The 13,421-nt window shown below is 40.9% G+C and overlaps 1 protein-coding gene across 10 annotated transcripts in view; it reads left to right on the top strand.

The window, feature by feature from the left end:
- LOC308482216 (ankyrin repeat and KH domain-containing protein 1-like) overlaps positions 1-13,135 on the top strand; it is a 90,323-nt gene extending 77,188 nt beyond the window's left edge. For 3 of the 10 annotated variants that reach the window (XM_081015112.1, XM_081015107.1, XM_081015108.1), the window contains 8 exons: positions 1,827-1,937; positions 2,765-2,914; positions 3,023-4,635; positions 6,786-6,995; positions 8,405-8,656; positions 10,145-10,320; positions 12,145-12,309; positions 12,616-13,135. In XM_081015112.1, the coding sequence (XP_080871238.1) occupies positions 1,827-1,937; positions 2,765-2,914; positions 3,023-4,635; positions 6,786-6,995; positions 8,405-8,656; positions 10,145-10,320; positions 12,145-12,309; positions 12,616-12,675 (2,737 nt within the window). In that variant the 3' untranslated portion in view covers positions 12,676-13,135. The remainder of the gene's footprint in view (positions 1-1,826; positions 1,938-2,764; positions 2,915-3,022; positions 4,636-6,785; positions 6,996-8,404; positions 8,657-10,144; positions 10,321-12,144; positions 12,310-12,615) is intronic. The other 7 variants (XM_081015115.1, XM_081015114.1, XM_081015111.1 and 4 more) reach the window with 7 other exon arrangements.
- The last annotated feature ends 286 nt before the right edge of the window (positions 13,136-13,421 follow it).

The following is a 13,421-nucleotide window of genomic DNA, read 5'->3' as shown; positions in this document are numbered from 1 at the left end:
CAATATGCTGATGACACAGCTCTGCTTCACCTTAACATCTGCAGGTGAGGCAGTGGGTGTGCTAGACCATTTTCTTGCCTCAGTAATGGACCAGATGAGAGCCAACAAGTTGAAGCTCAGTCCAGATAAGACTAAGGCACTGGTCTGGATGGATGGGAGGTTGCCTGCTCTTGATGGGGTTATACTGCCTCTGAAGGAGCAGGTAAGCAGCTTGGGGTACTCCTGGATCCTTTGCTGTCGCTTGAGCCTCAGGTGGCCTCAGTGGTGCTGATTGCCTTCCATCCGCTTCGGCTGGTGGCCCAGCTGTGCCCCTGTCTGGACAGGGATAGCCTAACTTCTGTGTCTGTGCTCTGGAAACCTCTAGGTTGGAATACTGAAATGCATCATACGTAGGGCTGCCTCTGAAGACAGTTCAGAAACTTCAGCTGGTGCAGAATTTGGCAGCCAGGTTGCTTACAGGTGCAAGACAGTGTGAGCATATACTGATCCTGGCCGGACTACACTGGCTGCCAATTAGCTTCCAGACCCAATTCAGAGTGCTGGTTTTGACCTATAAAGCCTTAAACAGCTCAGGACTGCAATACCTCAAGGACCAACTCACCTCATATAAACCAACCCGGAGCCTGCAATCATCATCTGAGCCCTTCTTTGTGTGCCTCCTCCATGAGAAGTCTAGAGGGTGGCAACACAAGAATGGGCCTTTTCCGCAGTGGCTCCCCATTTGTAGAAGGCTCTCCCCAGAGAGGTCCATCTGGCACCTTCATTATATATCTTTAGGCACCAGGCAAAAACATTCCTCTTCAACCAGGCCGTTGGCTGATTGATATTCTACACATAGCTGTCAACGTTTCCCTTTTTTTTTAAAAGGGAAATTCCCTTATTCTGAATAGGGTTCCTCGCAAGAAAAGGAAAAAGTTGATAGCTATGATTCTACAGTTTTTAAAATGTGTTTGTGAGAGGAGAGGTTTTTGTTTTAACTACTTATTTTGTTCTTTTATCTTGTGAACTGCCTTGAGATGAAGGGCAGTATATAAATTTAATAAATTATTATTATTAATTAAATTTCTGTACTACCCTTCAACCGAGAAGCACAGGCCTATTTACATTATAAAAAGTACACTTAATAGATGCAAACAACTTTGACATTTTAAATCTGAGCCGTTAATATGAAACCATATACTTTTCCATATGTAACAGTTCTGATGTAACTTTTTTCTTGGCTGCTGATGCATTTGTAAACATATTAACAATAGTGAATCTTGTAGAAATATGTATGCTTCCAAAGCCTTCCCTTTCTTTCAAACTATTTTAAAAAGAGATATTTTGCTATCCTAACAGAGCTATAGATTCTGCCCTGTCTGGAGCACAGTGATTCTAGTGAAGTACTTAATCCTGTTGAAATGGGGAGGACAATAAGCCATTAACTGCTCAACTGATTTCAATGGGCCTTAAATGGACTGCCATCTAAATTATGTACAATATCAGGTTCCATATGCCTATCACACCAGTTTCTTAAGATTTCCTAGTGTTTTAAATAATTGTGATATTTTAGTCTTGACTAATCTAGGGTATAATTAGAACATGTTTTGGAAGTGCCTACAATAGTTCCATATGTGTAGAGCTGAGTAGATCTGGGACCTGCTAATATCTGGCTTGGAGATCCCTTGGGTTTCCACAGAGATTGATAATATATATGTAACAAATAAAACAGGGGAAATGAGAGAAGGTTTTCTTGTCTGGACCTGAGCTTGAAAATGTATGACTCAAAACTCTTTTCATCTCTTGCCTAGAAAACTAAGGAAAATTGTATTTTCTAACCTTGACAGGCAAGTAGGCAGAGTTTTAAAGGACCCTTCCCCTAACAACACTCTGCAGTCAACGCCAATTGAACAGTTTCAGCTGCAGAGAGGCGGACGCTGTCTTTCAGGAGCAAAAAGGTACTTTGGTGGCATTCAAAAATTCTGCATTGGAATTGAAGAGGATTTATGAAAGGCTGTAGATGAGGCTGTGAGCAGAATCAATGAGGGTTTGGAACTTCAGGGAGTATGGATTACAGGGGTTTATGTATCACTGTCGGAACTGAACTGAAGAGAGGAGGAAAATAGAATCCATGTGAGGAAGTGTTGGGGAAAGGGCTTTTAAACTTCCAAGGCTGCTGGAATTGTTGGAGGGAATGTCATTTTTTAAAATAACTAAAGGAAAAGATAGTGACTCAACAAGTACAAGATATATAATAACAGGGATTTTTTTAAAAAACAACAAAAACCTTTCCATGACTTTCAGCACACATGAAGCTTCTTCATTAGTGTTTTCAGAGCTGTAGGGTAAAATATGTGGTATATCTCCAGTTCTAAAGCATGCATAGCAGTTAAAAGGCATAGTAACCATTCAGTTTGTCAGTAGTACACATATTCTCAAGGGGGGCTTTTTAAAAGTTTGGCAGTTAATGTGTGAATTACAGTAGCATTATCTGAAGAGCTATTAGCCTAAAATTCACATGCCCAGAACACACATCTAACAAGGCCCAGAATATCCGCAAGAATATCACTTTAACTATCCTGAGATGCTTGGCTAGTTATCAAAATGACATACTATAATATTTGGTTAAAGGTAAAGGACTCCTGGACAGTTAAGTCCAGTCAGAGGCGACTATAGGGTGCAGTGCTCATCTCGCTTTTCAGGCTGAGTATATTATAATACTACCTAAATCTCTTAAACTTAAAAGCAGGAAGCCCTCAAAACATTTATAATTTTTGTCATTTAGGTCAAAAAAGCTCTCTGTCCCAGCATCCGTTGTTTCTCGAATAATGGGAAGAGGTGGGTGCAACATCACAGCAATCCAGGATGTCACTGGTGCTCATATTGATGTGGACAAACAAAAAGATAAAAATGGAGAGAGAATGATCACAATAAGGTAGAGTGCCTAAAATCTATTGTTTAAAGCTCATGATTTTCAAATGGATTTAAGTTGTACTGAACTGAGCCTTGTGTTCTAAAGATGATCCTGCCTTCTCTATTTCAGGGGTGGAACAGAATCAACAAGATATGCAGTACAACTTATTAATGCCCTTATTCAAGATCCTGCCAAGGAACTGGAAGATTTAATTCCTAAAACTCATATAAGAACACCTGCTTCCAGCACCAAGTCAGTCCATACAAATTTTTCATCTGGCGTCAGTACTGCTTCAGCTTCAAACAAAAACTCATTTCCCCTTGGAGCTCCATCTCTTGTCACCTCTCAGTCATCAACGCTGTCTACCTTCCAGTCTGCTAACAAATTAAGCAAGAATGTCCCTGCAAACGTGCGCTCTTCTTTTCCAGTCTCTCTTCCCTTAGCTTATTCCCACCCTCACTTTGCCATATTGGCTGCCCAAACTATGCAACAAATTCGTCACCCTCGCTTACCGATGGCCCAATTTGGAGGAACATTTTCAACCTCTCCAAACACCTGGGGACCATTCCCAGTGAGGCCAGTTAACCCAGGCAGCACAAATAGCTCTCCAAAGCATAACAGTTCAAGTCGCGTAGTTAACCAGAATGGCAATATTTTGCAGCCTGAATCCACGGGTTTAGCTCCCACTTGTCCTGGTACTGTCTCTTCAGTAGTTGCATCCTCTCAGCCACTCTGTGTTACAAGTAACCGGACTCCATCATCGGTCAGGAAACAGTTGTTCGCTTGCGTTCCTAAAACAAGTACCATGACGACAGCGATCTCAACTGTGACAACTACATGTAGCACACTGCCTTCAGCTTCTCCTGCACCTGAAAACACTGGGCATGTTCCCACTACATTTCTACCCGCTAGTGTTCCACAGGCACAGCAGTCTGCACTTAAAACAGATGCTGTTTCTTCTGCCCCAGTACCCAAAGAAAAGGCATCAACACCAGAACAATCTGTTGGAAACGCATGTGTGCCATCATCGGTTGCTGCTAGCAGCAATATCTCATCTGGCAGCACTTCAGGAGTCATAGAAACGTGCACATCTAGCAGTCCTGCACCTCCAAACAACGCGCAAGATGAAACACTGCCGACCAATATGTCTGACTTAAGTCCTCCCATATCTATGCCTTTTTCTTCCAGTTCAGAACCTACTCCATTAAGCTTAGCTTCACCTAGATCGGTTGCTGCAGATAATCAGGACAATGGTACCTTACCTCAGTTAGCTGTACCAGCACCCCGTGTCTCTCACAGAATGCAACCTAGAAATTCATTTTATTCAATGGTACCAAATGCAAACATACATCAGGAACCTCAGTCCATTTTCGTTACAAATGCAGTACCTTTGACACCTTCGCAAGGGCCACCACCCACAGTTCAGCTGTCATCGCCCATGAACGTTATGAACGGTTCTCAGATGCATATTAACCCAGCAAACAAATCCTTGCCTCCTACATTTGGCCCAGCAACACTCTTCAATCACTTTAGCAGTCTTTTTGATAGCAACCAGGTGCCAGCTAACCAGGGATGGGGAGACTGCCCACTGTCCACACGAGGAGCAGCAGACCAACCTTACACTGTCCAGTCTACGTTTTTGGGTAACTCTGTGATGGGGCACATGGAAAATGTGCATCCTGATAACTCCAAGGCTCCAGGGTTCCGGCCTCCTTCCCAGAGAGTTTCAACTAGTCCTGTAGGTGAGTTGCTATGTTCTGCATGGAAAGGGAGATAATTCTTCATGGCCTCTTGATAGCAATTGAAAAGCTTCCCCAAACTTTAAAATTGTTTCTGTGATCCTGAACCAGAGGAATACTGAAAACAAGAATTGTGTTGGGTCTTTGATTATTTTTACTCAGTTGATATTTTCTTCATAATGTGACTTAATATAACCAAGAGATGGGGGAATTGGTGTGACTCTGTAGAATGAACGTTGGCACACAATATTGGTTCAGGTAACTTCTGTGAAATGATGGGGGAAACAGAACATCCTAAAGAAAAATTCTGGCCCATATAGATGATGGGGACTTTTTGTTTAATCCTTCGCATACCCTCATACCAGTCCCTCCCCTTTCCTGTGTTTGTCTTCCTCTAAGACAAGATAATGTGATTCATTGATAAGTTAGCCTTTACTCCATAACAAAATGGAACCAAAAGTTGCATTTTAGGAAAATGTTTCTCAGCATTCCACCTATTAAAGCTTTGCTCTGCTTTTTTATTTTTGAACTCTTGTCAGAACCATAATGAGATAAAAATAAGTTGCATAATTAAATAGGAAATGGAAGGATGGCCATTCCCTCTGTTGCTGATTGGTAGTGTTGACCAGTTTTAATTGCAGTCAATACAAGCCACACTCTTTGATTATGTTATGCTTGCACTAAGGTTTTGCATTGTGCTTTATACTTAGCAGATGATAATTCCTCTTCAGTCAGCTCTGAGATTTCTTACATTCCCAAACTTGAATTCCAGTAGGGTTCAGTTAACAAAAAAAACCCCACTCTGAATCTTTGCTGATGCGGTTTACAGATATTTATCTTTGACACATTGATGTAATAACCAATTGCTGAGCATAGGCAGCATTTCTAAGCCTCAGTCCTGATAGTACTAACCTTTACAGAGACCATAGTTGGTAAAATAAGATTAAGAAGGATTTTACTCAACTTGTTGCTGTTCATAGTTTAAAGCAAGTTCTGCATTGCATGGGCACTATATCCTTGTGACCTGTTTATGTGAATTCCATTGTGAGAAAATTATGTGTGTACTAATGGACATAAAGGAGACTTGTGGGATGTTAATTTAGAAGCCTTTCAACCATCCACTATGTGGTGGCATTTAAAGAACAAGCAAACCAGAATAGTGACCCTCAGTTATCCCACAGTCATTCTGGGGATGTAAGAGCTCTTAAAACACACACCACACAGTAGATGCAACAAACCACATAGAGAGAGGTAAAGTGGGAAAGCGCCTATATTCAGCCATCTGGGGAGGCGTTGTCGCTAGTTTAGAACCTAAATATGCAAGCAAAATAGCTTAATCAACCATGAGAAAATGGTCTTGAGCAGCAGACTATCCCATTATTGGCTTTTGCTGCAAAAGAGGAGCAAAATCTTTTCATTGAGTCTACAGAAGGGATGGGGAACCTGTTCCAGATGTACGGTATTTGAATTTATCTCAGCAAATGTGGCCAGTGGGCAGAGATTATGGGAACTGTAGTCCCAACAACATCAAGTTAACCACTCCTGGTCTGCTTCATCTAAAAATGTGGTTTTGAATTGAATTCTACGCTGGTTGTGTTTTCTTCCCTGAAGTTTTGAAAAATGTTTAATGCCTGCAGTAAGAGTGATAGTTTAATGTTGTGAAATGCTCACATCAAGCCAGGTTGGTATTAGTTTGACTCAGTCTGAAAATATTTGCACTGCAAAACTATACAGGTAACTGCCATTTTGAGATTACTGTATATACTGGGAATTTGACCAGTTTGGCAATAACAAATAATTTCCCCTATCTTGGCTTAACTATTTATGCCAACTCAACTATGCACAGAACATCTATAAATGTTCTCCTTAATTTTAGGTAGGATTGTGAAAAGCAGTTCATGCTAGAAGCAAGTAATATTTAAAACACAGGATGTAATTAATTATTATATGGGCAGGCTAGAAAAATCCCAAATGTAACCCAGCCCTATTTAATGATAGAAATCAAGATAAATGAGAATCTGTTTATCCTACAAACCTCATCAGATTATGATGGGAGGGTTTCTGTAATTCATAGAATAACTGGGTAACAAGTAGGGTCTTTGGAGTTATTTTCTCAGACATAATCATATTAATTGTAGACTTACCTTCTCTAGATCCATCCAGCAGCTCCTCAAACTCCTCTTCAGCGCCTATGGCTGGTTTTTCAGCAAACATTCAAGGAGCACGGGTTTATCTTCAAGGGCCAGCACCTGTTGGGACCCCCAGCTTTAACAGACAGCATTTTTCACCACACCCTTGGACAAGTGCTACAAATTCATGTAGGAGTTTTGGGGGTCTGTCTAATTCAACTCTTCAGTCTGTTGGTATTGACCTTTTTGCTGGCTGTATGATTCTAACACATAAATTTGTTTTCAGCATTAATTAAAGAAATTGAGGCAATTTTAAAAGATGAAATTACTGAACTGCTTAAAAGGGGCCAAATTAGACATAACATGCAGTCACATGAAGGTTCCCCTTCCTTTTCAGAGAGTTTGAGTAGAAGAATAGATGGAGTGAGGGTTGCTTTACTTTTCCCATCTGGCTTTCCCTACACACAAATCTGTCACAATTACTTTTCTCTCTGTTGGAAGGAAGATAAAGATACCCTTCCCATTTCATTGTTTACCCACTCAAATTTGCAGCTCCCTATGACCACTGCTGGTCTTAAAAACAATTTAAAGGAAACATGCATGCAGTTACACATTTGCTTTAGTTTAGACCCAATACTTTTAAACTGCCTCTATCTATCCATCTATCTATCTATCTGATCCCAGACAAATTAAGAATATCTGAATGTAAATACGTGATGCTTAAGTCATGTTATAGATTCAGCTAGAGAGTTGGTCTATATAGGATGCTTGCTGAATGAGATCAGCTCTTGATAATTTTGTTTGTTCAGCAGTGATTTGGAGGAGGCTGCAATTATACACCACAAGGAAGCTGCTGGCTGGCTGCCTTTGGGTTATTTCTCCCCTTATCTCTCTCTTTAGTGGCTTATTTATCCTAGACATTGGTGTATGGAGATGGGAAAATCAGTTGAGTGCCACTACACAGTCCAGTCTGTTTCATAGATCAGTCATGGAGAAAACGTTCCCTATAGTTATTTTTAAGCTTAGTAAATAAACTAGAGAGCCATTGGCTCCTATGTCAGTCAGGGACAAAGAACAATAAACCTGGCAGATAGCTCTGAAGTATAAAAGTTTAAAGAGCCTAGATAACTTAGGCAGGGTGACCCAGCTTTTTGTTGAGGCTGATGATTAGAGACATTTGGGGAAGGGAGGGAGACCCTTTTGGCCGACAAGTCAGATCTTAATCTCCTTGCAGTCCATGGGCCACCTTTGGCAGGTGAGCAATCCCAGCCACCTGTCAGAATTGTCCAATAAGAAGTGGTCTGCTTTGCCAATGCATTCCCTGAAGCATGTTCTCAAACAGCTCCTTGATGGATGCACAGTTTTGAAGACATGAGCTAATAATAAACAATATCATGAAGCACCATGTTATAACCTAATTTAAGATGCATTAAAATTCAAAACACAGTTTTCATCTATTTCAAAATACTGATACTATACCAAAAAAAAAATGTTTTTAGTATTTAAATCCCACTGATTTCAGTAGAAGTGTACTTTTGCTGAAGCATTGAGAATTTCATCTCTAGTGGAAACATCCTAGAGCAGCAGTTAAGGTAACTCAGCATTTCATGTGTGATAAAGCAAGAGAACTGTTTTTTCATCAGGTGAATCTCCTATTCCATCAGTTTCCTCGGGATCATCCTCGCCCCTTTCAGCTGCTTCTGCACCTTCTTCTCTGGGTCAGCCAAAATCAGGGAGCACAGCACAAGATCGAAAGGTGCCACCGCCTATTGGAACAGAAAGACTTGCTAGGATTCGTCAAGGAGGTTCTGTCACACCTACCCCCTTGGGAACCAACTTTGCAGCTCCTGTTGGACACAGTGGTATCTGGTCATTTGGTGTTAACAATGTTTCAGGTGAGTATCTCAAAGGAAATGATTGTAAGAGTTAAAGAAAACAGTAATTTGCAAATACAGGATAAGGGTTCCCAGCCATATTATATCAAGCTCTTGAGCTTTTAACTAAATAAATCCTAAAGAGTCCATTGTTTAGACAGAAATTATTTAAACATCTTTAGTACTCTAAACATGTATTCCTGCACATTGTGCTTTTCCTACTTTATGCAAGAGTGGAAATCTTCCATGCAGGAATTTAATAATGCCAGTAGTAGCCCTGAATAGAAGAGTGTTTCTGAGAATAGCCAGGAAGGTGGCTAAAGAAGTGGAGCTGCAGGAAAATAAGTCTATACAGGGATACAGAACTGTTGCATGGCAGAAAGTTCAGAGAAAGGGGAGTGGGAAAAGTGGCTGATAGTGAGCCTTGTGTGAAAGGAATGAAGACACATGAGTAGAGAGAGCTCCAAAGCGAATCTTCAAGTCAGTGCAATGCTTCCCATGGAGTCAGTGTAGGAAACTGGAAAGGGGTGATCGGTATGGAGGAGACACAATGGTTTAGAAGAGGCATTCAGAGCAATTGAAGATAGCAGTTAACAGGAAGGAAGATCTTTCGATAAGTAATTTTCAGTAAATTGGATACGGAAGACCATTGAAAGGGCGTATAGAGGCTAGATGAGAACCTGGAGATACCAAAACGGGAGTGGTGCCAGGGTGTGACAACTTCTAGGATATGGGAAGAAGGGGGGGGATACGTGCCTTTGATGTGCAGTGATCAGACCCCAAATAAGGGAGGTACTGGCAAAAAGGGAACCCTATGATAGCAGCTGGAGTTTTAATTCCTGATTTTTTTACTGCAGCATTTTCTATTTCAGAAGAGGCAAGTCCTTTTGAATTTCAAATAGTAGTTTGTATCTTGGGGAGTAGGTATTGCTGCAGTGAATCAGTAAGTGAAGTTTCAGCTACTACCAAGTAGTTCTGTTGTGCAGATATGTCCTGCTAGCACCATGTTTGGCCTGAGACATTGGCAGGACAAAGTACAAGAGGATGTTGGTGAGGAGGGAAAGGGACAACGTACCCTTAAATGGCAGAACAATTGTTTTGCATGGAGGTAGTCCCAGGTTGAATCCCTGGAATCCCCAGTTAGAAGGATGACACAGAACTATCTGCTGCTAGTCACAGATAATACTTGGGCTAGATGGGGAAACAGTTTGTTATGATAAAGCAGTTTCTCATGTTCCTAAACCTCAGGCCACAGGAATCTCAGGAGGGTGGCAGATCAACTTTGTTAAAGGACACAGTCATTAATCTTGGAGAATGAGGACTGAGAACTAGTCCTTGGATTTGCCATGGAAAGGTCACTGCCCTTGAAGAGCAGTGTGTGTAGAGTTGGGTTGGCTCTTCTTGCAGCAGGAAGGAGCTTTTCTAACTTTTGGGTAATATGAGAAATAAAATTTGATTAATACGAGAGATTTTTCTGATCCCTAAACAAGTGCTTCGTTATCTTTCTAGAAGGCATGTCAGGTTGGTCTCAGCCTGTCATGGGAAATCATCCAGTTCATCAGCAGCTGTCGGACCCTGGCACCTTTTCCCAACATCAGCCGATGGAGAGAGATGACTCTGGAATAGTGGCGCCCTCAAATATTTTCCAGCAGCCTATGCCGAACAGCTTTGTAGATTTCTCTAAAGTACGCTTTCAAAAGTTTCTCTCTCACACTTGTGCACAGTCATACTATGCACAGACCTCCACACAGTTGCTTCAAATCAAACTAAATCATGCAGCTGTAGAACATTCTTAGAATTTGTATTCTCAATGGAAGCTGTTTGTGAACATTGGGGGCTTCTCAGCTTCCAGTCCTTCCAGAGTAGCATCACTTCTGTTTGTCCGGGGTGTCTAATAGGCAATTTGTGCTAATTGGGGATAACATTCTGCATTGCTTGCCGTTTTGTGTATTAATATGTATTGTTGCGTATCTCTGCTTGTTCCACTTGCCAACCTTGCCTACCTGCCAAACCCCTTCCCCCCCACACACACACACCTGGTCATTCCCTCATTCCTTTACACCTCACTCACCCCTTGCCTGTCTCCTTACAGCTCGCCCCAAGTCCCACCCCCTTTTAAAGGAGGGGAGAGATGCTTCAATTTTCTCTGAAGTGTCTTCCTTCTGTTAAACTTTGTGCAGCTGCATTTAGTAAAGAGAGGGAGGTGCTTCACAGAGCAATTTGCTTGCACAGCTGCCTACCTGCTGTTCTGTTGTCACACTGGAGTTGGTGTGCCCAGCTATTGGCAGCCATGCGAACTGCCAGGTGACAACAGCCTTACATTTTGATGTGTATAGGAAAGAAGAGCCTGTTACACAGTAATGAGTTACTCTTGAGTATCAAGGATTGTATATGTACTGTGGAGAGGAAGACTTTCCAAACTACTGGTTTATGGGTGGAATTCCAATCATTCTGTTGGCACAAGCATTCCAGCTTGCCTGATTGAACAGACCTCCCAACACTGTTCTGACCCCCGATTTTTCCTGACCCCCTCAAGCCAGTTGGGGGGAAGCCCCATTTCCCAAGCAGAAGTCCTTGTGCAGGGTTTCTGTTGGTGGGGGCTGTTAGGTGAATCCCACCCTATTTGTTTATAAATTGTCTAGGAACTGTATAGAGGATTAAAAGAACCTTGATAATTAACAGCCATGTCATACTTATACCAAAATTAGCACCAAAACCCAAATAGAAAACCAGCACAATCAAATACAATATATAGCATATAACTATAGCAGCCATTAAATATGTTTAGTACATTAAAGCATCAACCACATCGCAGAGACTTAAAGGCAGATCTTAAAGTCTTGTAGAACAGAAAAATATTAACATGGAATTGAAAAGACGACACAAGACAGGCTTCACTGTCTACTCTGAGCTTTAATTGAGTGTGTACTGATGGGCATTTTGGAGCCCACAGGCACAGTGTTGGTGATCCCTACCTTACAGTACAGTAGGTAAATGTGCTGTTAGGCATGAAGGTCTGTTAGGTCCAATGTCCCAATTTACATAATATCTTGTGGGCAGGACCAGATTTATTATGATAGAAGAGGGATTTAATTGGTAAGGAAAGCAGTATAAACATTAATTTGGATGGGGAAATGTGGGAACTGCCCTGGCTTCTGTTGGCTAGAATGTTCACAAATTTCCAACAATATGCTGGTATCAAATAAATGAATCTTATCTAGTTAGGCAGCTTCTAAAAGAGGCGGATAGGTGCTAAAATGTGCTTTTATATTATGTGATGAATGTAAAATAATAATAATGTAGGGTTGACACAGATACATTATTCTAATGTAGAACATGAGTTGGTTAGTCTATGCTCAGGAGCCTCTTAGAGGTGGTGTACAATTCTGCAGATAACCTCTGCGTAACAGTAGCATTGTACTCATTAGTTACTACAAATAAAATTGCTACTGATCTGTAAACCTGTTTCTCTGCTACCATTTTCTGTAAATTGCCATGTCTCTCCTTAGGGCCTTCCAATTTCCATGTATGGAGGCACTATTATACCGTCTCATCCTCAGCTAGCTGATGGACCAGGTGGGCCTCTCTTCAATGGACTGCATACTCCAGATCCAGCATGGAATCCCATGATAAAGGTTGTCCAAAATTCAACAGAATGTACCGATGCTCAGCAGGTGCAGTAATTAATGCTTTTTGTACTATTAAATTTTCAAACATCTGCCTTAAATAATATAATTGAATTTTTGTAAGAGTACTACTAGGAGTGTCTTCATTCTTCCATCCTAATGTTACATTTTCCTTAAGTGTACTTCAAAATGGAGTCTTGGTGGGATACCTGATCATTAAATCTGGGTGTTGGGGCCAAGCTTTAGTCAGCTAGAACTTGGTTTTTTGCACCACTTGATTCTGTAGGTCTTTGTATAGTGGTGTTGGAGCCATACTCTGAAATTAACTATTTTGTGATGTTTCTCCTCCTGTAGATTTGGCCTGGCACCTGGGCACCTCACATTGGAAACATGCACCTCAAATACGTCAACTGATTTAGGAGGGCCTACCTTTTTCTTTCCTTTTCTTTTTTTTAAGCCTTGTTTGGAGAAACATATGACCTTGGAAGAACTTGGGAATTTTTTTAATGTGCCTAACTAAGCAATTTTTCTGCGGGCTATAACAAGAGAAACTTGTTTGCCCATTGTGTAAGAACAAAATGAGTTACCTATTCAACTGATTCTGTTCTCCAGTTAGTTTAGCCATTTTGAACTCAAAATCGGATGAACCTAGTGCTTTTGGCTAAACACTACTGAATGCTACTTGTATGCAGCAGAGAACTAGATGAGTACATGATTTCAACCTTTTAGGGTGATAAATACATGTATAATTGTTTACATACTTAAAAGGAAAAACGTTGAGTAAATTTCATGTCGTATAGTGGCTCTACTTTATGTAGCCTGTATTAATGTGAAATATTTACCTGAATATTCAATAAAAAGATGAACATTATAAGTTTTGTGTAATGATCTTAATGAAATACCAGTTGCAAGATTGTACCGTTGGATTGGTACTGTCAGTACTTAATTTTAAGATCGTTAATAGATTCCCAGCACTTTCAGAAAACTGTTGTACTATATACAACACTGTTTCCAGTACTATTATCTGTTCTGGTATTTGATAGAAAGTCAGAGAAATCTAGAATATGGTTGAATCACTGGACGGCCATGGTAGCTGACTCCTCAGCACTGTAGCCAAGGGTAGCTTTATTCAGCGGACACAGTCTACCAGGTTGTGTTAA

The sequence above is a fragment of the Podarcis pityusensis genome, assembly GCF_964106645.2.
Source record: "Podarcis pityusensis genome assembly, chromosome: 7".
NCBI lineage: Eukaryota > Metazoa > Chordata > Lepidosauria > Squamata > Lacertidae > Podarcis > Podarcis pityusensis.
This window is presented reverse-complemented; position numbering and strand designations above follow the sequence as displayed.